Consider the following 24,483-nt stretch of genomic DNA (forward strand, 5'->3'; position numbering starts at 1 on the left):
TTGCTGTTACATGACCGAATCCATCTTGCTCTCCAGACACAGCAGGTTTCCTGCCCCAGAGCATCACTGAGCCACCACCATACTTCCCTGTAGGTATGGTGTTTTAGTGTATGCTTCAATCTTATTTGTCCAAACCCAACAATGGTCCACAAGGCCAAGAAGTTCGACTTTTGATTCATAGCTCCACAGAACCGATTTTGGTTTATTGAGTGGCTTGGAGAAGATTTTTCTTGTGCTTTTGAACCAGTGCTGGTGTACCTCTTGGATTTCAGACAGGGAGCCCTTTAATGTTTAGTTATTAAGGTAACTGAAACCTCAGTAACTGCTGCCAGCAAGTATTGCTGAAGGGCTTATGCAGTGGGACTGCCTTTGATAGTTTCATGTATCCATTGTTCCTTTAAATTTATGACCTCTACCCCCCAACTGTATCTCTAGGATTATTAATGGCCATTGCTGGCCTTTTGTCTCATTTATGCTAGGAAATAATCTCTTCCCTGAGCTATTTGATTATTCTTTTGACTTTGCCATATTTCTAACATGTAATTAAATCTGCAGTTATTTAAGGTGTTCTATCTCAGGCATCACTGACTGAACTAATGAAGCCTTTTAATTGTTTGCATCAGTTGTGCCTGAAAGCAAACCTTGTTTGCAAATGGTTGCTCTTATGAAGTTTTCTATTCATAGAGGTGGACTCATTTTAAAACTGCAGCAGTCATTAAAAATAGGATAGTGTTGAATTTGGATAAAATATTGTGATGACATAAATGGAGCAAACACAAATTTCCTAAAATTTGGTTCTAAGATTATTTTAACTGCTGGTGTGTAATTTGTTTATTGCATAATAGTAATAATTCTAGGTGCAATTGTGGTCTAATAGCTTGGTGGAGGAAGTTGTTCTAGCCTAAGGGAAAGTATTTTTGTAGATGATGTATGATTTCACAGCAAAATATTTTAAATTACTACAGAACTCTGATGACCCCAGCTGGTCAAAACACACCCCTTCAATTAAGGAACAGCCCAGCAGAGACTGCAATTACTGAGCATAGCTTCTTTTAGCTGTTTTAAACAATGTGATGACATGCTGCATCTCAGCGTGGTGCTCCAGTAGAAATATGGCAGGCAAAAAGGTCCAGAAGAGGAAAAGGGGGGATAGGTGAAAGGGACATGGGTGTATCCCTACTCTCTGTCCAGGATATGTTAGAGATGTTACAGAAACAGGTCTCTGAACAATGTCACACTCCCTTCACAGTGTGCATTAACTTTTTGAATTACTACCGAACCCTCAAACAGCTACACATCCTTCGGCCTCAGGCTGTGTGGAGCCTTATATTTTTATCTCAAATAATTGTTCTTTCTAAGCAGTTACACATCCCAAAGAAACACTCTTGTATTGTTGCATATGGTCACTGTAATCATTCAATTTATCCATAAGTGTTTCTATGTATGCCGTCGTGATTTATGTGTAATCACTACATTTTAGTCCAGACCTCACTGAAATACAAAGATCGTATCCAGTGGGTTAAAGGCATCAGCTTTAACATTTGGGACATTTGCAACCAGCACACAAGTGAACTACATTTTCCAATTGAGTAGATTGTCACTAGGCCATCATCATTTATTTGAATAATTTAATTACTTGAATTAAATTACTTAATTTTCTTCAATCACTTTGCCCAACTCCATAGATTATGCGGATTTTTAACTAAGTGTACTGCACGTCTCACCTCTTAGTTTAAATCTTCCTAAAATTACAAAAACAAAACTACATAAGTTTTTTCTTTTGCATTTTCTTACACCTTTCTTTCTTGTGCGTTTATTTCTCATGTCCTTTGTTATGTTCTTACCAGGGTGTCATTGTCTGTGATGCTCAAGATAAAATAAGAAAACGTGTGCATGCTTGCTCATGTTTACAGGTTAAGAACCAAATTGTTTGCTGATGGTCCAAAACAAAACTGTCTTGGCATGAACATTTGTTAGCAACTCTGATCTAAAAGCAAGTTAGAAAAGTAAAATAATGAATCTTACTACTTGCATTTATTAGAGCTTAGCTTCATGCAGGCCAACAGAGCCTTGAGATTCTAACGTTTCTACTGAGAACTGTATTTGTAATACAAATATAGAAAAAAATTATACTATTTACATACAGTTCAAACACACAAATTAAACTCAAACATGGATTCAAAAATGTATTGGGGAGAAATCGCAGTGGAAGTGGCTGTGTATCTCTTGAGGGCTGTCATACTCCAATTTGACACAAGAGGGTGATGAAGGGCTTTCAGGACAAGTGGAGCTGACCTGAGAGGGAAGGAGTGATGAAACTTTGGTCGGAGTACTCTCAGCTCTGAGACAGGAGGGCCGCAGAGTTGACAGTGGTGGGAGGGCGGTGGTGGTGGTGCTGGAGGCAGTGTGTGGCTGGGTCTCTGCTGCTTGCTGCAAGTTTATATGTGATGGGTTATGCTCCCCCACCTGAAATAGAGAATGGAGAGGCAGGCTGGGGGTAGAGGGGTTCTGGTGGTCTATAACAGATCCCAAGCTGGCTGAGTACGTGGGAGGACACTGGGCACGCTGGTGGATGGCTTGCTGACTGTACAAATTACTCCATGGATATGACTGGTATGATGTCATCCCACCTGTTAGAGGTATAAAAAATAACATGAAAAGTTTTAAAACCATGACAAGTAAGCCTTTAATTAAGAAAATAAACACAAATAGCAGCAATTTTCAATAAAATGTCTTATAGTATTGTTTCCCACAACATGGTAAAGTGGAGGTCTTTAGATAAAGCACCTTGTTTGAGGGAGAGTTCATCACTGAAGCAACATCTGCATGAGCATGTGACAGTGTTGCAGTTTGGGATTGTAGGGTGTTTCACTGAAGCAGAGAAGCAATGTCAGCTATGTGGTTGTTTTTTGATGTCTAAATTGTAAAGAAATCTATATAATATTGATAAATATGGGATATCGGCCATAACGGGATTTTAATATCAGATATCGGCCCAAAAGTTTCAAATTGGTGAATCCCTGTTATATAATAGTCTTATCTATAAAATTTCATGGATTTAGGGAATATTGTCGGTTTTAAAGAATGGACAGGTGACGCTCCTTTAGTTTCCGTTACATTTTATGTGCTTTCTGCAACTCAAAACATTTCAGAAATTGTTTTCTTTTGTAAGAGAGGTAAAATTGTATTAGACTTCTTTCAGCCAGTTGATCATCACTGCACAGCAACATGTGGGGGAGGGGCAGCACAGGATTACACTATGCTCTAAACAGCTGGAGAAAACGCAGGTCACTGAACCAGTTTCTCTGGCATCTCATGAGGACTTTAAACCATAGAAATGCAATATGAAACATTTTTTTTGCAGTGCATTACTGCTGATTTAGTAAAAATGTTTGGCTAAACTAATTTTCAGTTAGGGAGATTAAAGTGGTTAACGCAGTGAAATAGACTTCACTGTCCAGAAAAATCCAGAAAGTCTTTAGTCCAGAAACGTTTGTATTTCTTGGGAGCAACGACTAAGCGCTAGAGTTAAACTCAAGTCAGTGCAGGAAAAAAGAAATCTAAGTTCTTGCACATATTGACCAAATATGCTCATGCATTTAAATAGTATCACAGTATTCAATGCAATAGATCGACGAATACATTGATGGATAGATCGCATGATTTTTAAAACTATGTTCATTAAAGGAGGGAACAGTATCAGTAACATTACAATACCCACCATGGAAAAATCCAACAGGTAAAAGAGTCAAGCCAAGGAAAAGAAGCTCAGGTAGACCAGCCTGATCTGCATGCTATTCTTTATCCTTTTCTCATCGTACCTTCTTCTCCATCTCGTCCTAAATCTCTCATTTAGCCCAGCAGCGGTTACTAGTCAGCCATCATTCTCATCTGCCACTCTTGTCACACATTTTATATTCATTGGCAATGTACACACTGGTCCCAAAGACTAACAGTATAGCAGATTTGATTTTAAACCAACCACCAATTGTTGTTTTATTTTCTTTGGACGACTCCTCCGTCGCGACTCATCGCCCGAGGCGGCATTCTGTCAGGGAACAAGCAAAGGCACTCGAAGGAAAAAAACCTACATCATCTACTCCCAAACACGTTCCATATTGCTTATTTGAATTTCCAGTCCATGAGGAGCAGGCAGCCCCCTGTATTGTGCACAGATCTAGAAACTTTGGCTGTGCACTGAGGATCACTATTGATGCTAAAGTTGATTTCTAATTCACTGCTTCCAGTCTAAAAAGGGCCATTTCACTGCTTTTTATGGAATCTGGAATATTGGATCATCTCTAGTTAAAAATCTAATTCTCAGATTGGTCAAATCTGAACGGTAATACTTTAAACTAAACAACTGTCTTTGAAACACAACTTGTGATTTATGAAACCCCTATCTCTTACATTTCTGAAAACACAAAAAAGAAAATGTCGATGCTCTTTGGCATTAGAACCGCCTTAGATTGAGAAAAGTATTATAACCAAAAAGGATAAACTAATCAACCAGGACTTAAATATTTCATACCAATTGCATATTGTTTAAAACCAAGTTCTCATGCCATTCTTTAATGAACCACCACTGCATCCAGTACAGTTCATTGATATCTAGAGAATCGTTCAGACCTCCTGTTGGCATTTGTGCCACAAGAAATATATTTAGGAAACATAACATTTACAGTATGTGTCTCAGGATGTCCTCTTGTTGCCAGAGAAAAACAGCTTTTACGTACGCTGCACAAAATGGCCTAGAATTGCTGGCAAACTGAAACTAAAAGATGTGGTCTTTGAACATTTTTATAAATGTCTTAATGACTCACAGGTAGAGACAGGCGTGCGCTTTAATTTCCGAAAACTCTCAATCTACGCTGTGGTCTCTCTTGCTCAAGATACCGTTTAAATATTAGATGTTTAATACAAGGGAGTTTTTTTCCTGGGTAAATAAAACTACACAGGTAAGATTGATTAGGTAGATTGCTTATTTGGATTTTGTAGCTGGAAGAATGTCTTTTTCCACTGTATCACATATTTTAAGCCTGGATACTGGATTTCAGCTGCTCACATAATCAAAGCTGTCTCTGGCACATTTTTGTCTCATCTCAGGTTATTTAGATTGGTTACAGGTGTAGGGCCATATGATGGCAGCCTGTATCTCAGTGCTTTCACAGATGTGCAGGTCACCCATGATACAGGCAACAACCCATCACAGTTGCATTAAATTGAGTGAGATGAGGATTCAGAGGGTAAAGACAGCCTCTGAATCTGTTTTTTTCTGAAGACAGAAAAAAACACTTTTCTTATGCTAATTCTATGCTACACATTTAATGAATTTCCAAATAACATTGGTCTCATCCCATTGTCTCACCATGGTGACTGGCTGGCTGTAGCAGGACCTGTCCTGTGCTCTGTGACTGAAAGTAGGTGTGACCACCTGTGGAGTATGTCACCAGTCCAGCTGAGCTTCCCCCAGGTCCAAAGGTCAGGTAGGAGGTAGGATTGGAATCTGGAGGGTTGGGGGTAAGGTAGGGTGATGGAGTAAGGTAGGCCATGTGGGGTACAGATGTCTGAGGCTGATACTGGCTGGTTGGAAAGGAGTTCTGAAGCTGATAAGACAAGGAGCTGCTCTGCTGGCTCAGCTTCTCCGCAAAGTCATAGAGCAAGCTGAGGGGATCACAAAAGACACATTAATAAATATTAGTATATAACAACGGAGCTACACAAGATGTTGAACTGAATGCTGCTAACAAAGTCCTGCAAGGTTTAAGCTTACAGTGCCAGAAACTGGTATTGTTTGGGGTTAAGGTTGGAGCTTCTCAGGTTTGTTCCAATCTTTTTGTTTTTTTTTCCTCTTACCAACCCAGAAAAGAGACGGCATAAGCTTTGTGTTTTCATTTGAAGCAAATTTGTTTGTCTGGATTACTGCAATTAAAATACAACCCAGCCTTTCAAAATATTATGTCATTTTCTTTTCTACAAAGTAGTTCCAACATACAAATGTGATTTGGATCAACTGATTGCTCAATTTATTTCTAAGTGGATCTTGCTCTATATTATATTTTCAGTTTTTCCATTTTATTGGTGTAAACTCTAACTGCTATACAATAAAGCTGACTTTATTGAAATTAATATATTAACTACAACAGTCTCGCAGCGTGATTTCTGAAATATTTCAGACCACCAGCTGTCACAGACTCTCTCGTACAACCAACTCTGTGTGAGCCATCATCATTTCACAGGATCCCTCTCCGCCTACGCATAATCTCTCGGTCAGTTGTTGCACTTCTTCATGTTTGAATTATTCTCATACTCCAGTTTACTGAGCTCTAAACTTACCTAGTGTCAATGTGCTGAGACTGGGTGTCATAATGAGCTAAAGAGGCACCACCCTCCAGAGCATCGAGAAAGAGAGGTGGGGTGTGAACTGGGGTGTTGAGGAGAGGGGGATTAGGGCTGACGGAGTTAAACGAAACAGGAAAAAGAGGGAAGCTGGCTCGTCGCAGAGGGGGAGGGCTGTGCATGGGACGGGGGTGATGATACTCTGGCAAAGTCCCCGAACTCATTTCTCTCCCTTTACTGTGACCTGGATGATAAATCAAATAATAACAAAATATATACATCATTATGTCATAACAACATTCCATACAAGCGATAATAATTCATAATAATATACTTAAAAACAAATGGGTTGGTAACACATAACAGCAGAAGGAAGCAATTTAAACCATCAAACCAAGTCATCACAGAGTTTCAGTTAAATTTATATCGAGCAAAGACACAGCACTGTGTAAAAGGGCGGATAATTTATTCCTACATTCATTCCTGAGACACAGTGGGCTACAGATAATATCGGTAGCAGTAATCATGTGTTCCCTCAAAGGATGTGTGGGTGGGTTTCATTCTTATAAGCAAAACAAAGATATATGTCCTTGTTTTAGTACAGTTTCTCCTCATTAGCCAAAAAATTAACAGATGCAGCTGAGGCAGCTTGAAATACTGTTTAATCTCATATACTAAAGGTCAAACCCTGTTAAAACCGGTGCTAGGATATAATAAAACCATGGACAGAGTTCATATAATAACACAAACAGTCAGAGTTGGGTTTGAAACTGATCACAAACTAATTAACCCACAGCTAATGAGCTTTAAAGGAGTGCAGCTTGTGTCAAATAAGAAAAACACAATTTATTAGAAAATAAATAAATATGTTCTGACTAAAAGCATTGGGACATGTATGTTTTATTAATGGATGTTTACATACCTGGGCTGTTAAGGCTGTCCAACAACGTACTGTAGGAGGGTGGGGTCTGAGTGGACAGCGTGGGAAAAGCAGCTGTAGAGGCAATCTGTGGTACTGGGCCAGCAAAGTGACCAGAAAAAGGAAGCCCTCCTTGCCTAAACCGTAGAAACATAAATGGCAAATTTCACAACAAAATAACTTAAAATACAAATCAATGCACATTAGGCTCTTACTGAACTACCTGCTGGATGTCAGGATGGTTAAACTGGGATTGATTTTATGATTTGGGCTATTTATACTGTATTCAGCTCCAGCCGGTGCAGGTTCAGCCTTTGCTGTAATTGATTGCACTTTCCTCCACTTCGCCCTGCGGTTCTGAAACCAAACCTGACAAACAACAAAATGGGGAAGAACAGGATTAAAACAGTTTCTGGAAAAACTACAATAAACGCTGATATGAACAAGGAAACTGATTTGAAGAGGAGGAAAAATGGCAAGCAAGGCTAAAAATATAAAGTTAAGGGCTTTCTGTATGTTAATAATCCGGGGCCTCATGTACGAAAGAGTGCGCAGCCGTCATACTAAAAGTATGCGGTAGGGAGAAATCCTGAAACTTGCGGCGCACAGAAAAATTCAGACGTACTAAACTGTGTGTAGACATGTCACCGCACACGTAGCCTTCAAACATCCCAATTTGCGATGGATTTGGCGTTGCTGCGCGTGGACTGCCCCTAAATACATATGCAAAGTAGAATAAATAGCCGCAAGTCACCCATCACATGTCCAACTAACCATGGCAACGGTGCTGTGACAGTCAAAGAACCGGTTCCTGTCGGCGGAAAAACACTAAGAGAGACTGTGTCTACACACCATGAAGGATGTTTGTAGTGATTTACCGCAAACCAACCACTTCTTGAATGAGATCAGCAACTCAAACCTGACTTGAAATAAAAAGGTTGTCGGCTCAAACCGGTTTAGTTCTACAATGTCTGCATCACATCCACACGGCACTATCTGGTGGACTAAGCTCAATTACAGCTCAATGCGGATCATTATAATGATGTGAATATGCCTCCCATACTTTTATTAGGACTGTCACCACACACACTATGTGAAGTACTTTAAATCATTAAAGCCATTCATGACATCACATAAAAATAGAAAATCACCTAGAAGCCAGCCATCGTGCACGGAGCCTGCTTGAGGTTTGTTTCCAACACTTAGAATTATTTTAGTATACAGGAATGATGAGCTGAGGAGGCCAAACTGCCACTGCATTAGTGAGACACATTAGTATGTCATAAATGGGTTGCGCATATATTAAATGAAAATGTTTTCTATTCATAAATTCATATTCACTTACAGCTGCTGCCCTTATAGCAGTATGAGTTCAGTCCATAGCTTTAATTACATTCAGAAATCAGATTCTTGCTGCAAATGAGAGCCACAGTTTAGAGGAACTTTTTATATGTGAGCAACATACGGATGAGGGCGACCCATATGGCTGGCATGGCCCAGCTCAGGGATGACTGTTAAATATCTGACCTGTCAGTCAGCTCCCTCTGAAAAGCTCTGATAAAAAGGACCCCAGTATAGTGTGAACTTGAACTGGTACAGGTGATGAGGCCAGCTCTGTGCAGAGCCCCAGAGTAATTGCCCCGGGTAATATAAAACCGGCTAATAAGCCATGCATCATCATGTGCCAGCAGTTCAGTACGATCTAGGTGAGTTTTAGTTCTCTGTATTTTATTATTGTCAATTGAAAAAGTCTGCGGGGCTTCCGCACTTTTTCGCGGCAGGTCAAAAGTATGCATGGATTACCGCAACGTTCATTTTTGTACATGTCAAGTTGTGCGTAAAACATTGCTCAGCAAAGTACGCTTCGTACATGAGGCACACGGTTCTTCTTTCAGTAGTCCGCCAAATAATGAATGTCTTAATTAAAGTTTTAGGAGATCAAAAGAGCAAAAGGACAGTCTGACCATAATTCTCTGAGGGGTGACGCCAACTGACGCAGCAATAATTTTCCTCTTCTCTGCATCAGGATAGTGATCCTCCTGGAACAGCGCCTCTAAATGCTCCAGCTGGTCTGAAACCCCGAAACACACACACACACACACATACACACACACACACACACACACACACACACACACACACACACACACCAACTACTTGCAAAGCACTTCAGTATACAGTGGAAATATGTATAACCCTCTAACCTATTAGCATTTTCTAATTACTACTACAAACTTTATTTTTATAACTAGGATTTTATGTGACCGATCGACACAAAGTGATCAATTGTGAAATACAACAAAAATGTGGATTTGAAAAACTTGCAAAATCTAAATATTCTAATAATAATGATAATAAACAATATGAGATAAACAATCGGAAAAGACTTGTATTTAGCCACCTGAGTCAATACCTTTTTGCTCCAATTACAGCTTAAAGTGTTTAGGAGTACATCACTACCAGCTTTGCACATTTAGACACTGAAATTGTTGCAGAAGAGATCAGGCTTAAATTAGATAATGAGCGTTTGTAAATGTCAATTCTGAAATCATGCCATTGTAAACCGTCATCTCATTCTCATGTCTTTTGCAGGATCTAACAGGTTTTCTTCCAGTATTGCCCTTTATTTAGCTTTACACATTTTCCAGTCAACTCTGACCAGCTTCCTTCCACTGCTTGGGCAAAGGACTCCCACAGCATAATGCTGCCCCCACCATGCCTCTTGGCTGATTCTATTGTTAATGCACTCCACAGATTGATGTCCATATCTTGGTAAGTTTGCATTTGCACCAAATTATTTCCATTTTCAGATGATGACCAGTGCTCTGCGAGATAAACGTGCAGTGTAGCTTTATAACCTAACCTTGCCCCATAATTTCATCCATCTCTGATGTCTGCTGTGTTCCTCAGTCTTCATCCTGTTGTTTACTAATTTTGTCAAGCAAACCTCTGAACCCTTCACAAACAGCTCTATTTATACTGAGATTTACTAATTAGATTAATTCTGATCGGTGGAACAGGATGCTGTGTGTTTCTTTATACTTTATTAGAAAAAGTATTAAGGGTATGAATGTTTTTGCAAAACACTATACAGGTCCTTCTCAAAAAATTAGCATATTGTGATAAAGTTCATTATTTTCTATAATGTAATGATGAAAATTTAATATTCATATATTTTAGATTCATTGCACACTAACTGAAATATTTCAGGTCTTTTATTGTCTTAATACGGATGATTTTGGCATACAGCTCATGAAAACCCAAAATTCCTATCTCACAAAATTAGCATATTTCATCCAACCAATAAAATAAAAGTGTTTTTAATACAAAAAACGTCAACCTTCAAATAATCATGTACAGTTATGCACTCAATACTTGGTCGGGAATCCTTTGACAGAAATGACTGCTTCAATGCGGCGTGGCATGGAGGCAATCAGCCTGTGGCACTGCTGAGGTCTTATGGAGGCCCAGGATGCTTCGATAGCGGCCTTTAGCTCATCCAGAGTGTTGGGTCTTGAGTCTCTCAACGTTCTCTTCACAATATCCCACAGATTCTCTATGGGGTTCAGGTCAGGAGAGTTGGCAGGCCAATTGAGCACAGTGATACCATGGTCAGTGAACCATTTACCAGTGGTTTTGGCACTGTGAGCAGGTGCCAGGTCGTGCTGAAAAATGAAATCTTCATCTCCATAAAGCTTTTCAGCAGATGGAAGCATGAAGTGCTCCAAAATCTCCTGATAGCTAGCTGCATTGACCCTGCCCTTGATAAAACACAGTGGACCAACACCAGCAGCTGACACGGCACCCCAGACCATCACTGACTGTGGGTACTTGACACTGGACTTCTGGCATTTTGGCATTTCCTTCTCCCCAGTCTTCCTCCAGACTCTGGCACCTTGATTTCCGAATGACAAGCAGAATTTGCTTTCATCCGAGAAAAGTACTTTGGACCACTGAGCAACAGTCCAGTGCTGCTTCTCTGTAGCCCAGGTCTGGAGAATGCCGCACCTGTAGCCCATTTCCTGCACACGCCTGTGCACGGTGGCTCTGGATGTTTCTACTCCAGACTCAGTCCACTGCTTCCGCAGGTCCCCCAAGGTCTGGAATCGGCCCTTCTCCACAATCTTCCTCAGGGTCCGGTCACCTCTTCTCGTTGTGCAGCGTTTTCTGCCACACTTTTTCCTTCCCACAGACTTCCCACTGAGGTGCCTTGATACAGCACTCTGGGAACAGCCTATTCGTTCAGAAATTTCTTTCTGTGTCTTACCCTCTTGCTTGAGGGTGTCAATAGTGGCCTTCTGGACAGCAGTCAGGTCGGCAGTCTTACCCATGATTGGGGTTTTGAGTGATGAACCAGGCTGGGAGTTTTAAAGGCCTCAGGAATCTTTTGCAGGTGTTTAGAGTTAACTCGTTGATTCAGATGATTAGGTTCATAGCTCGTTTAGAGACCCTTTTAATGATATGCTAATTTTGTGAGATAGGAATTTTGGGTTTTCATGAGCTGTATGCCAAAATCATCCGTATTAAGACAATAAAAGACCTGAAATATTTCAGTTAGTGTGCAATGAATCTAAAATATATGAATGTTAAATTTTCATCATGACATTATGGAAAATAATGAACTTTATCACAATATGCTAATTTTTTGAGAAGGACCTATACATGCACCTTTACACCCTGGTAAATATCAGTGTTTTGTGACAATCAGAGATTTGGAGAACTTTGACATGCTTGTGTGGGCAAAGATTACCAAAGCCAGATATGGCATGCTGATAGACTCCTGCTAAAGAAGAATTTACGGTTGTGCTCAATTGTCTAAGCAGTTGACAGTATTTTTTTCACATTTAAAGATTTCCTTGTTATACGTCACATTAAAAGGCAGGAAAAAAAAAGATAAAATGATTACTTATGTAATCAAGTCAAACATCGGTGTGTACACTTTTCTGGCTCACCTGTACTGTACAGTGTCCTGGTCTTCTTCCTTGGGACAGGTGGCAGTGGGCAGCCGTCCACCCTGTCAGATCCTGGTGGTAGTGGTAAGCTGAGTGCCTGACCTCGGCCCCTGTTACTGTAACGGATAGAGCGTCGAGTGGAGTACACTTGAGATATCTCCATCTGCAACGATCCAAATCAACGTTACCACAAGACCTATCTCGGCAATACTTTATTTATAGCCATTTATTCATCTCTTTTCGAAATAAATACTCTACACATTTCCATGACAAAACTCCATACTCCAACTCCCAAATTCCAGAGTTCTGCAAAATATAATTATGAATTTGTGGCGAATAAATCTACAGTGGACAAGCATAAGATATGGAATCAGCAAAAACCACATACAGGAAGTCGGATGATAGTTGGGATAAGAATAAATGTCTAGAAATACAAACGATTTACCCTTACCTGGAAAATATATAAATCACATTCAAGGCTTTTCCAGACTGCACAAGAACCCTCTTGATATCAAGATAGAATCCTATTTTTTTTGAGCCGTTAAATGTCAATCCCAATGAAAGCAATGCAGCGATAATTTTCTAACAACAGAAGTTGGCTCAGGACTTTAAGGAGCAAGCAATTAATTTCCAGTGTTGGCTGCTTATGTCTCTTATGCACTACCAGCACATCTGTAGTCAAGGGCTGCAGCATGCAGATAATGATTTCCTCTGTTTTGTGATAATTGGTTTGTCCACAAAAAGAAAAAAAGAAGACCTGCAATTAAATAGGACCTAAGATTGTGTTCATTTAATCTAGAAGGCATAAAAAAAACAAGGCATCTAGTTTTATTCAGTTTAAATATTAATATTAAAGGTTCCACCTCAAGACATCTATTAAGATGTAAAAATAACTTTCTATATAACTTGTCAAAAACGGGAAAATATTTGTCCATAAAGTTATTAGCTAAATGGTTAAGTTCCACCATTTTCACTTATCTGAATAAACATCATGCTCACCTAGGATGACACATTTGACCGGCATAATTTGACTGAAATAGTCACCAACAAACAGATAATAACAAGCTTTGGTGCACTATGACAAATATAACAAATTGGAGATGCATCGATTACTTGGCTGGTGACTGAAAATAGGCAAGTTTTGACAACATTAACCACTGACAATCCAGTATTTTTTTAAACAAGCTCTTTACACATCAGACATCATGACAGGCTGGCATTCACACTTAAGCAGATCCCCAGTGTGCACAGCTCTGTCTTTCATTCCAGCAAAGCACATTAAAGTCAACTTGAAACAGGCAAAGTGACAGGATTGATGGATAACAACAGTTGCAGCTCATTTAATCCCTCTTTGCCAGGCTGAGGTCCAGAGACCAGAAAATAAAAATAAATCAGCCTAATTAGCCAACAAACCGGGGTCCTCCGTCTGCAACAGTTTAAAAATATCTATATCGATGTGTACGTATTTTTAAATATATAAAGTACAGAAAGTTAAATATAAAAACAGGTTTCCACTTTACTTTTTGAACCATCAATTTAATGTAAGTAAATACAGAGACGCTTATCACGCCGTCCCACGTGCTGCACTGGGCCAATCCGACCACATCATGGTCCACCTGATTCCTGCATACAGGCAGAAACTAAAGCTCTGCAAACCTGTTGTGAGGACGACAAGGAAGTGGAGCAGTGAGGCTGTGGAGAATCTCCAGGCGTGTTTAGGCTGTACAGACTGGGATGTGTTCAGGACTACTACCAACAGTTTGGACGAGTACACAGAGGCTGTGACTTCCTACATCAGCTTCTGTGAGGACAGCTGTGTACCATCATGCACCAGGGTGAGTTACAACAACGACAAACCCTGGTTCACAGCTAAACTCAGAAGGTTAAGACTGGATAAGGAAGAGGCCTTCAGGAGTGGGGACAAAGACATATACAGAGAGGCAAAGTACAAGTTTGGCAAGGCAGTGAAAGAGGCCAAACGACTGTACTCTGAGAAGCTCCAAAACCAGTTCTCAGCCAACGACTCTGCGTCTGTCTGGAAAGGGCTCAGGCAGATCACCAACGACAAGCCGAAAGCCCCCCACTCCATCAACGACCGACGCCTCGCCAACAACCTGAACGAGTTCTACTGCCGCTTTGAAAGACAAAGGGACAGTCCTGCAACCATCCCCCACGACGCCCCCCAACAGCTGCAGCCACAATCCACCACCCCCATCTCTCCAACCTCAAGAGGGGCCTTGGCACCTCCAACCCCCACCCTGAAGTTCCCCCCCACCAGCCCCACCAGCCCCCTACCCACGCCGAGGACGGCTCTTTCCATCCAGGAGAGGGACGTCAACAAACTCTTCAGGAGACAGAACCCCCGGAAAGCTGCTGGTCCGGATTCTGTCTCACCAGCCAGCCTGAAGCACTGCGCTGATCAGCTGTCTCCAGTCTTCACAGACATTTTTAACACCTCACTGGAGACATGTCATGTGCCAGCCTGCTTCAAGTCCTCCACCATCGTCCCTGTTCCCAAGAAGCCAAGGACCACAGGGCTTAATGACTTCAGACCCGTCGCCCTGACCTCTGTAGTGATGAAGTCCTTTGAGCGCCTTGTGCTCTCACACCTAAAAGACATCACCGACCCCCTCCTGGACCCCCTGCAGTTTGCCTACAGAGCCAACAGGTCTGTAGATGATGCAGTCAACTTAGCCCTTCACTTCATCCTCCGGCACCTGGACTCCACAGGAACCTATGCCAGGATCCTGTTTGTGGATTTCAGCTCTGCCTTCAACACCATCGTCCCAGTTCTGCTACAGGAGAAGCTCTCCCAGCTGAGTGTGCCCGACTCCACCTGCAGGTGGATCACTGACTTCCTGTCTGACAGGAAGCAGCGCGTGAGGCTGGGGAAGCACGTCTCTGACTCCCTGACCATCAGCACCGGTTCCCCCCAAGGCTGTGTTCTCTCTCCTCTGCTCTTCTCCCTGTACACCAACAGCTGCACCTCCATTCACCAGTCTGTCAAGCTTCTGAAGTTTGCGGACGACACCACCCTGATCGGACTCATCTCTGATGGTGACGAGTCCGCGTACAGATGGGAGGTGGACCATCTGTTGGATCGGTGCAGCCAGAACAACCTTGAGCTCAACGCTCTAAAGACAGTGGAGATGGTTGTGGACTTCAGGCAGAACCCAGCCCCACCTGCCCCCATCACCCTCTGTGACTCCATAATTGACACTGTGGAATCTTTCCGCTTCCTGGGAACCATCATCTCCCAGGATCTCAAGTGGGAGCCAAACATCAGCTCCCTCATCAGGAAAGCCCAGCAGAGGATGTTCTTCCTGCGGCAGCTGAAGAAATTCAACCTGCCAAAGACTATGATGGTGCACTTCTACACAGCCATCATTGAGTCCATCCTCACCTCCTCCATCACCATCTGGTACGCCGCTGCTACAGCCAAGGATAAGGGCAGGCTGCAGCGTGTCATTCGGTCTGCTGAGAAGGTGATTGGCTGCAGTCTACTGTCGCTCCAGGAACTGTACACCTCCAGGACCCTGAAGCGGGCAGGGAAGATTCTGGCTGATCCCTCCCACCCCGGTCACAGACTCTTTGAGACTCTCCCCTCTGGCAGGAGGCTGCGGTCCATCCGGACCAAAACCTCACGCCACAAGAACAGTTTTTTCCCATCTGCCACCAGCCTTGTTAACAAAGCCCGGAAACCACACTGACACTCCCCCTTTCCCCCCTTTTTTTTTGCTGACAAGACACTTGTAAATTGTAACTCTATGCGTTACATTAACGCTCAGCTTGGACTCCTGCCATACTTGCACACTGATCATCTGCACTGTTGTATTGCTCTTGCATCTTATACTGCTCTATATTTACTCTCACTCACTTAAAACTGTGCACATATATTTATATTATATTGTAGATATGTTTATACTGTTTAATTTGTACTGTATTGCACCGACTACGCCAAAACAAATTCCTTGTATGTCCAAAAACGTACTTGGCAATAAAGCTTTTCTGATTCTGATTCTGATTCTGATATTTTGTTATAATTTAAGATTCAATTCCTATTGAAGTAAATAGGTGCAAAAGTGATTGCACATGCTTTAAAATAATAACAGCTGAAGATCAGTTAGAAATAAATAAAAAATATCAAAGATTAACAGTTTAACAAGAAATTCAATCCCTAGGTATAAATGCTTGTACTTGATTAGTAAAAACTTGGGTCTAGCCATAGCGACACAGTTAAGAATTTATTTACGTGTAGTTTAACAGTTTGTTAGGGAGGCACATTGTTGTATTGTTCATAATCTCTTTGGAGAAAATTTATCTTCAAAAGATATTACAGTCAGGCAATAAAATCTAATTTAAGACACTGGCAAATTCCAGAAACTGTTATGTTTGGGATTAAGGCTGCACAATTTAAGGACCATTTGTAATTGTGATTCAGTCACTGAAAATTGCAGTGATTATCAATTAACGCACATTCAGACACTTTCCTTGTATTTACCATTATGCACTCCAATCTGTGACCTTTAGCACCTCAGTCACTAAACTATATATCAGGTGTGTCCACTAAGAGCAGTTGTAAACAACACAATATAACTCCAAGTAAATCAAACTTCTGTGAAATCAAACTGTCCACTTAGGAAGCAACACTGATTGACAATCAATTTCACATCCTGTTGTTCAAATGGAATAGACAACAGGGGGAAATCTTTTGTGATTAGCAAGACACACTCAATAAAGGAGTGGTTCTGCAGGTGGGGACCACAGACCACTTCTCAGTACCTATGCTTTCTGGCTGATGTTTTGGTCACTTTTGAATGTTGGTGTTGCTTTCACACTCGTGGTAGCATGAGACGGACTCTACAACCCACACAAGTGGCTCAGGTAGTGCAGCTCATCCAGGATGGCACATCAATGCGAGCTGTGGCAAGAAGGTTTGCTGTGTCTGTCAGCGTAGTGTCCAGAGCCTGGAGGCGATACCAGGAGACAGGCCAGTTCACCAGGAGACATGAAGGAGGCTGTAGGAGGGCAACAACCCAGCAGCAAAACCGCTACCTCCGCCTTTGTGCAAGGAGGAACAGGAGGAGCACTGCCAGAGCCCAGGCAAATTCGCCACTTGTCCCCTGTGCTCTTCACAGATGACAGACGTGACAGAGTCTGGAGACACCGTGGAGAGCGATCTGCTGCCTGCAACATCCTTCAGCATGACCAGTTTAGCAGTGGGTTAGTAATGGTGTGGGGTGGCATTTCTTTGTAGGGCCGCATGGCCCTCCATGTGCTCGCCAGAGGTAACCTGACTGCCATTAGGTACCGAGATGAGGCCCTCAGACCCCTTGTGAGACCATATGCTGGTGCGGTTGGCCCTGGGTTCCTCCTAATGCAGGACAATGCTAGACCTCATGTGGCTGGAGTGTGTCATGATGAAGACATTGAAGCTATGGACTGGCCCGCCCGTTCCCCAGACCTGAATCCAATTGAGCACATCTGGGACATCATGTCTCGCTCCATCCACCAACATCACGTTGCACCACAGACTGTCCAGGAGTTGGTGGATGCTTTAGTCCAGGTCTGGGAGGAGATCCCTCAGGAGATCATCCACCATCTCATCAGGAGCATGTCCAGGTGTTGTAGGGAGGTCATACAGACACATGGAGGTCACACACAATACTGGGCCTCATTTTGACTTGTTTTAAGGACATTACATCAAAGTTGGATCAGCCTGTAGTGTGTTTTTCCACTTTAATTTTGTGTGTGACTCCAAATCCAGGCCTCCATTGGTTAATAAATTTGATTTCCATTGATGATTTTTGTGTGATTTTGTTGTCAGCACATTCAACTTTGTACAGAACAAAGTATTCAATGAGAATATTTCATTCATTCAGATCTAGGATGTGTTATTTGAGTGTTCCCTTTATTTTTTTTGAGCAGTGTATTTTACTGATATTCAGACATTTGTTTGAATTACAATATCCTACCAAGTATTGCATCTAAGAATTAACTACTACACATATTAATATTGTGACAGTGACTGATTTGATATATTGTGCAGCTCTAATTGGGATTTTAACTTTTTGTTGTTCAAACTACTTTCCCCACTACTGGTTTCATGGGAGCGTCACTGAATCCTGCATTGAATGCAATAATTGCAGTAATTGTTCAGCAGTACAGTTGTATTACTCAACATTATAAAATTAGGTGTGATGAAGCAGCCAATTTGATAATGGGTATGGTTGCTTTTTTTGGGCAATATTTATGTTTAAGGCTCTGATCGTGGAAATATTTAAAGTTAAAAAGACTGAATTGTTTTTGTACTATTTGATCATCATTGCAATAACTACCTTAAAATATGGTCTTCACATTTTAAGTCACTATCACCCATCAATACTTCGGGACATTTTTGATTTTGGAAGGAGCTCCTGAATCCTGAAATAAAAGAAAAAATGTAATTCTTGTAGCCTAAGCCATGAACAAAAGAGATTTTTGTGGTGAAGGTGCTGCTGTTGTACTGGCAAATAATAAGAAAGTACAACCTGTGTTCAACGTTTCCCTGACGAGCTTACATATGCTTGTTATAAGCTTCAGCGAAGCTCCATTACCAACTTCACACCTCAACTTATTGCTTTAATATCCAAATGGCATTTTCACTGGTGCTTCATTAATAACGCAGACGTTTGTAGGTGTGCATCATTTCATGCATATTAGGCTCTAATTAGAAAGGGTAAATGAGGTATTAACCACCTTTTAGTTTGCCAAACATATGGCGCAGTATTTGTGAACTCAGGCTCACCAGAACTCTTACTCAAACCAACAGAACTTGTTAAAACAAATCTAATCTGTAAAGGTTTGTTTCTCAAAATGGAAGAGATTTTATAGCAACAATACTTCACCTGGAGAGTGTGGGAGCTCTGCTGGGGGAGACAGCGCGGCTGAGGGGGGCTGTGGGGTCTTTTTGTCCCGTGTGACTGAGGTGCTGCAGACTGGATCGGGACTGGTGGCTGGGACGAGTACAGGATTGGAACAGGGACCGGGGGGCAATACTGCCCAGTCGTCCCAATACCCAGATAGACTGGATCAGACAGCTCAAAGCTGTTCATCAGCCCAACTGAGGGCTCAAAAAGAGCAGAGTTTTCCTCTGAGCTCATCACTGACATTTCCTGCATCTCACTCATCTTTTCCTCCTCCAGCTTCTCACTGAGATCCTCCTTTCCTCCTTTCCTGGTTCTCACATGCTCATTTTGTTTCTTGCCTCGCCTCCTTCTGCTCTTTTTCTGCTCATTTTTCTTTTCTGTCACTTTTTTAATTTTACTCTCTTGCTTTTCAACAACTGTTTGTTTGCTAATGTCGGTTTCTTTATCTTTCATCTGAGCCTGTACCGCCACCTCCTCCTCCTCCGCTTCCAGCCCACTCTCAGGCTTCACCTCTTCCGCTTCCTCCTTCTCCATCAGCTTCTTTTCTGACACAACAACTTTATTTTCTCCTTTTTCTTCCCCCTCATTGCTCTCTTCGTGCTCCAACTCCTCTCCTGTCTCTTTGTTATCCCTCTGATTTAACACTTTCTCATCTCCTTCGTCCTTCCCCCTGCTCGTCTTCTCTTTAGGGTCCTTTGTTTCCAAATCCTCCAGTTCCTCACACAGCAGGCTTGGACAGTCTGAAACAGGTGAAAATTAGAGCAGTTTAACTTATTGTCCAAGGTGCTGCATGGCTAAAACTCCAAAATAAAGATGATTAGTAAAACATGACCCGGCTTTATCAAATGTTTTTGTTCAGCAACCTTTTCTTCTTCAGCGTCTTTCTTACAATGGAACATATACGGCTTTTTCTGAACAAGTGCATCTGGAATATCAAGACTGGAGAAACGTTTTTGACCAAATCAAAGTAAAAATGAATCCAAAAACCGAGCGTTTGACCAAGCCAGAGATTTGTGATTTGATTCTTGTGCGTCATAGATAGCAACAGAATTCCCAGGAAGGCAAAACTGAGTATAAAATATAATAATAAATGGCTATAATAGCGCAATAAGATACTGTGACTGCGCTACTTTGGGGATATTACCATCATGTGGTCCAACAAGTTTACATGCAGTGCTTTGCAAAAGTATTTATATGCCATAAACGGTTTTTAAGTTTGTCACGATTTAAGGAGAAACTTGAATGCACTTTTCTCCAATACCCCTAAATGAAATCCAGTGCAACCAATTGCTTTCAGAAGTCACCTAATTAGAAATAGTCTACCTGTGTATGATTTTATCCCAGTCTAAATACAGCGGTTCTGTGAGCAATCATAAACAAACAGCATCATAGAAAAAACAGCAGACAGGGTCAGGGAGAATTTTGTGGATAGGTTTAAGAGACCCAGGTAACTCTGAAAGTATGATAATATAAGGAAACTCTAATAATGACCATGTTTTATCATGCTTATTGGATCTGTTTTATCTTTCATTTGTTTAATGGTTTTGCCACAGATCCTTAAAGGAAAGAACCGTCTTAAATCAAATAGTTAAATGGTCTAGACTGATTGGCGAGCCACAACAGTCTCTTCTATCCCTGTACACCAGGCAGGTACAGCAAGAAGCTTCTTTCATTTTCAAAAATGACTTCCATCCTTTACACAGCGAGCTTCAGCTCCTTCCTTCCGGACAGAGATTATTGGTCCCAAAATGCAGAATGCAACGTTATAAAAACAGCTCTGTTCCTGTAGCTGTTATCGAATTGAGTAACATGTAGAGGCACTTTGCACATTTAATGGACTATATGGTACTAGCCTTTTTTTATTTTTAATATTTTTTAATAATGATTCAACTTGGCTTGGTTTTAACTTTCTTTTATTGGGATAGCAATTCTTGTCATTTATTGGGTACATTTTACATTTTTTTAAGTTTAGATATGTCCTTCCTCCCAATTGGTGGAGCCTGAAGTACTAAATTTTAATTTATTGGCTCTGCTATGTGTTAGTTTTGTTCTTACAAAGTGTGTGTGTGTGTGTGTGAGAGAGAGAGAGAGAAACTGATGTCCTTATCTCACTGTAAAGCAAATCTGCCTTTGAGTATTAATAAAGAACCCTGAACCTTGAAGACCTTAGGTATCTTAAGTTTAGGTGGGATAGTTGAGCACTTCACAAATCTATCATTCCATCGTAGTTCTGACTCCAACAGCTAGGTTTAAATTGAACCATATTCATGTGTTAGAATAGGCCAGTCATAGTCAAGACTTATATTCGAATCTGTAGCAACTCTTTGAAAACTGAAGTTCACAGATGTTCTCCATTCAATCTGACTGAGCTATTTATCAAAGATGAATGGCAAAACATTTCAGTCTGTAACTGAGCAAAAGTCTTGTGGCTGTTATTACAGGGAATGGTGGTTGTATAAAACATTTACATCGGTGGGGTGAATACATATACATGCTCCAGAGATCTGATTTTAATTTGTAAAAACATCTTTAAAACCATGCATCATTAGCCTTCTACATCACAGATATGCTCTAGTTTTGTTTCTCTATCACATAAAATCTGAAAAATACATTGAAGTTTGTTATTGTAATGTGAGAAAGATTTGTGGAGATATAAATATGTTTGCAAGGTGGTGTATTTCATAACTTCCTTCAGGATTTAAATGAGTATTTCAGAATTGGGTCAAAGATAAAAACAAAGTTGAGGCATTTCACAGCTGATTTATATTTGGAGGAGGTTAGACATGCTTCATAAATCAACAAGAATCAAAAGAAAGAACAAAGAAAGCACACTGGAAACAGACATATTTTGCAAACACACTAATCTCATATTTTGGAAAACGGCATTATACTTGTCAAATAGTCAGAATAGAAACAGATTATATCCAAGCATTCGAAGAGTATTTGGGCTTTTGTACTGCTTCAAGGATAATTAGGAAATAAAAACCTATGATTCGAACTTTTTTCCCTTTTCCACCTCCATGTAATACATTTGTTACTTTATTCTGGTACAACAAATTACCAAAACCCAAACTGACCAATTCAAATCTTCTAAACCCAAATACAACATCAATTAAACTTTTTTCCCTCTTTGGCTAAAATAAAACAGTATTTATTACCATCAAAGGAGCAGCATCCAAAAACACCTTTCAAATATATTTAATACCCATTACTAACACGGACGAAGACAACAAAAAGAAGACCAATACTTACTTTACATGTAAATACTGTTATGACATCAATCACTTATTAACTCTCTGCTATACTACAGAACACATACATACATATATATCTTTTTAAACCAACAGACCAACAGGGAAACATGGTGATAGCAGTATCATGCTGTGGGGTTAGTTGTCTTTAGATGAAACTGGGTTTTTGTCAAATTTATGGACAGTTCAAAATACCAATGAGTTTTGACCAAAACATTCTGCCCTCCATAAGCTTAAGATTAACATGTATTTTATTTTTCAAATCACTTCGAGTCCAAGCATACATCCAAGTGAACGTTTTTAGTAATGCCAAACCAGAACCTAAAACCAACAGGAAATCTGTCTCACCTTAATCAGAATCAGCTTTATTGCCAAGTTTGTACATACAAACAAGGAATTTGACTCTGGTACACTTTGCTCTCAATAATAAAGAATATCTTTTTAAATGTACATATATACACAACTGACTTCACAACAGAATATAATGTGAGATCAGTCTGCAGTAAGAGGGACAGCGATCAACAGATGTCCACAAAATCTAAAGGACCTGGAGAACTTTCACAGGTTGGTGGTCAAATATTACCCAATCTAAATTCTGAAAGTACTGATTTAAAGCTGGTCACACTTATGCAACCAATGTTTGGTTTTTTTTGTTTTTTTTCTTACATTTTCACCTCCAACAGATTTTTTTTTTGAGTGGAATTGAACATGATAAATGCCATGTTGAGAGAGGACAATCATTTATTAAGGTCCACGGAATTTTAACAGGGTTGTGAATACTTTTGAGGGCCACTGTGTGTATTGTAAAGGCCACAAGCATTCAACCCACCAGCATGTATTACATTAAAAAAAAAAAAATGACACTACATAGTTAAAAACGTAATCCTGACTCTGGTCACTCCCGCAGGCCGCTTTAAACCTGACTGATCTTCCTCAGGAGAAGCTGCAGGCTGCAGTGACCTAATTAGTGTCCCAGGTGTACAGCGCATCGTGCCTTCTCACCTGCCCGTTAATTAACTCCTCACAGCTAGCTCCTGCTGCTAAACTTGCCACCCTGTCCAAACACCGGGTCGGGGATGTTAATAACGCGGTTTTTGAAGTGTCTCCTTGCACCACAGGGAGCTCTACCACCACAGGAGAGAATGCGTATTTAAATAAGTCTTGCAAAGTTCAAAGAACAGACAGAGAAAGTGACGAAGGGCTCGTCATGACCGGCAGATGAAAACGCCACAGACGAGCCAATTAAACAATAAAACAATAAAACAATTAAACCCCGGCCTGAGTGTCCTTACCGAAATCTTCAGCTAAATCGCAGTCCTCCTCCATATTATCACACGGCACCGTCAAGCCAATAAAGTTGAGCTAATAATCTCAATTAGGCCGATCAGGGTTATGCAGGGAGGTACCGCGTCTTAACGAGCCTGATAGATTGATTAAGCCTCAGCATTGTGACAGGAAGTGGTCACGTGGAAGGTGAAGCTGACAGCCAATCATGGAAGAAATCACACATCTTACATGTGTTGTTAGTTTATGCTTAAAGCGTCTATGGTAAAGTTCATTTTGAAAAAACAATACTTGGAAAAAGACGTTTTGAGAGACCTAGAACGTTTCAGTCATTCCTGTTAGAAATATACGTCATATTACCAAACGTTGTGGGACACCCAACCAAATCAATGAACTCTGGTGTCCTAATCACTTCCATGGTTGCAGGTGAATACGGTTTGGTGTGGAGAAATCTGATTGGCCTGCACAGAGTCCTGACCTCAACCTTCTTGAACACCTTTGAGATGAATTAGAGCAGAGGCTGCAATTCTGGTTTTCTGATCTAACACACTCTTAAACCTGGAGGAAGATGTTTACAGAATGGTTAAAGTTGCTATTGCTGGCAACGGTGCGTTGATAAATTGGACCTTATAGATAGGACGTCATTAAAGTTAATGTACATGTGAGTACGTTTGTTAATCATAATTCTTATGTGTTACGGTTTGATCCCTTTTTTTCATTATATTTGCTAAAATTGAATTGTAAAAAATATATTTAGCAAAAAAAGTAAAAGTAAAAGGTGATGCAGTTAAAAGTTTAATTGTCCAATTAGTAATATTGTGCTGCCTGTT

At 40.8% G+C, this 24,483-nt stretch overlaps 1 protein-coding gene across 3 annotated transcripts; it reads right to left on the reverse strand.

Annotated features, from left to right (window-relative positions):
- Positions 1 to 2,015: 2,015 nt before the first annotated feature.
- LOC124878956 (homeobox protein NOBOX-like) lies at positions 2,016 to 24,120 on the reverse strand. 3 transcript variants are annotated; one of them, XM_047383166.1, is made up of 9 exons: positions 24,014 to 24,120; positions 19,098 to 19,858; positions 12,211 to 12,373; positions 9,223 to 9,329; positions 7,482 to 7,627; positions 7,262 to 7,395; positions 6,337 to 6,583; positions 5,369 to 5,664; positions 2,016 to 2,630 (listed from the first exon to the last, which is right to left on the reverse strand). In XM_047383166.1, the coding sequence occupies exons 1-9, from the start codon at positions 24,069 to 24,071 to the stop codon at positions 2,179 to 2,181; spliced, it is 2,364 nt and encodes a 787-aa protein (XP_047239122.1). In that variant the 5' UTR covers positions 24,072 to 24,120; the 3' UTR covers positions 2,016 to 2,178. The 3 variants fall into 3 exon arrangements, with proteins under 3 accessions (XP_047239122.1, XP_047239123.1, XP_047239124.1); XM_047383167.1 differs by lacking the exon at positions 24,014 to 24,120 and adding an exon at positions 23,662 to 23,991; XM_047383168.1 differs by lacking the exon at positions 24,014 to 24,120 and adding an exon at positions 23,372 to 23,495.
- Between the last annotated feature and the right edge of the window lie 363 nt (positions 24,121 to 24,483).

This window comes from Girardinichthys multiradiatus, chromosome 13 (genome assembly GCF_021462225.1).
Source record: "Girardinichthys multiradiatus isolate DD_20200921_A chromosome 13, DD_fGirMul_XY1, whole genome shotgun sequence".
In the NCBI taxonomy this organism is placed as follows: Eukaryota; Metazoa; Chordata; class Actinopteri; order Cyprinodontiformes; family Goodeidae; genus Girardinichthys; species Girardinichthys multiradiatus.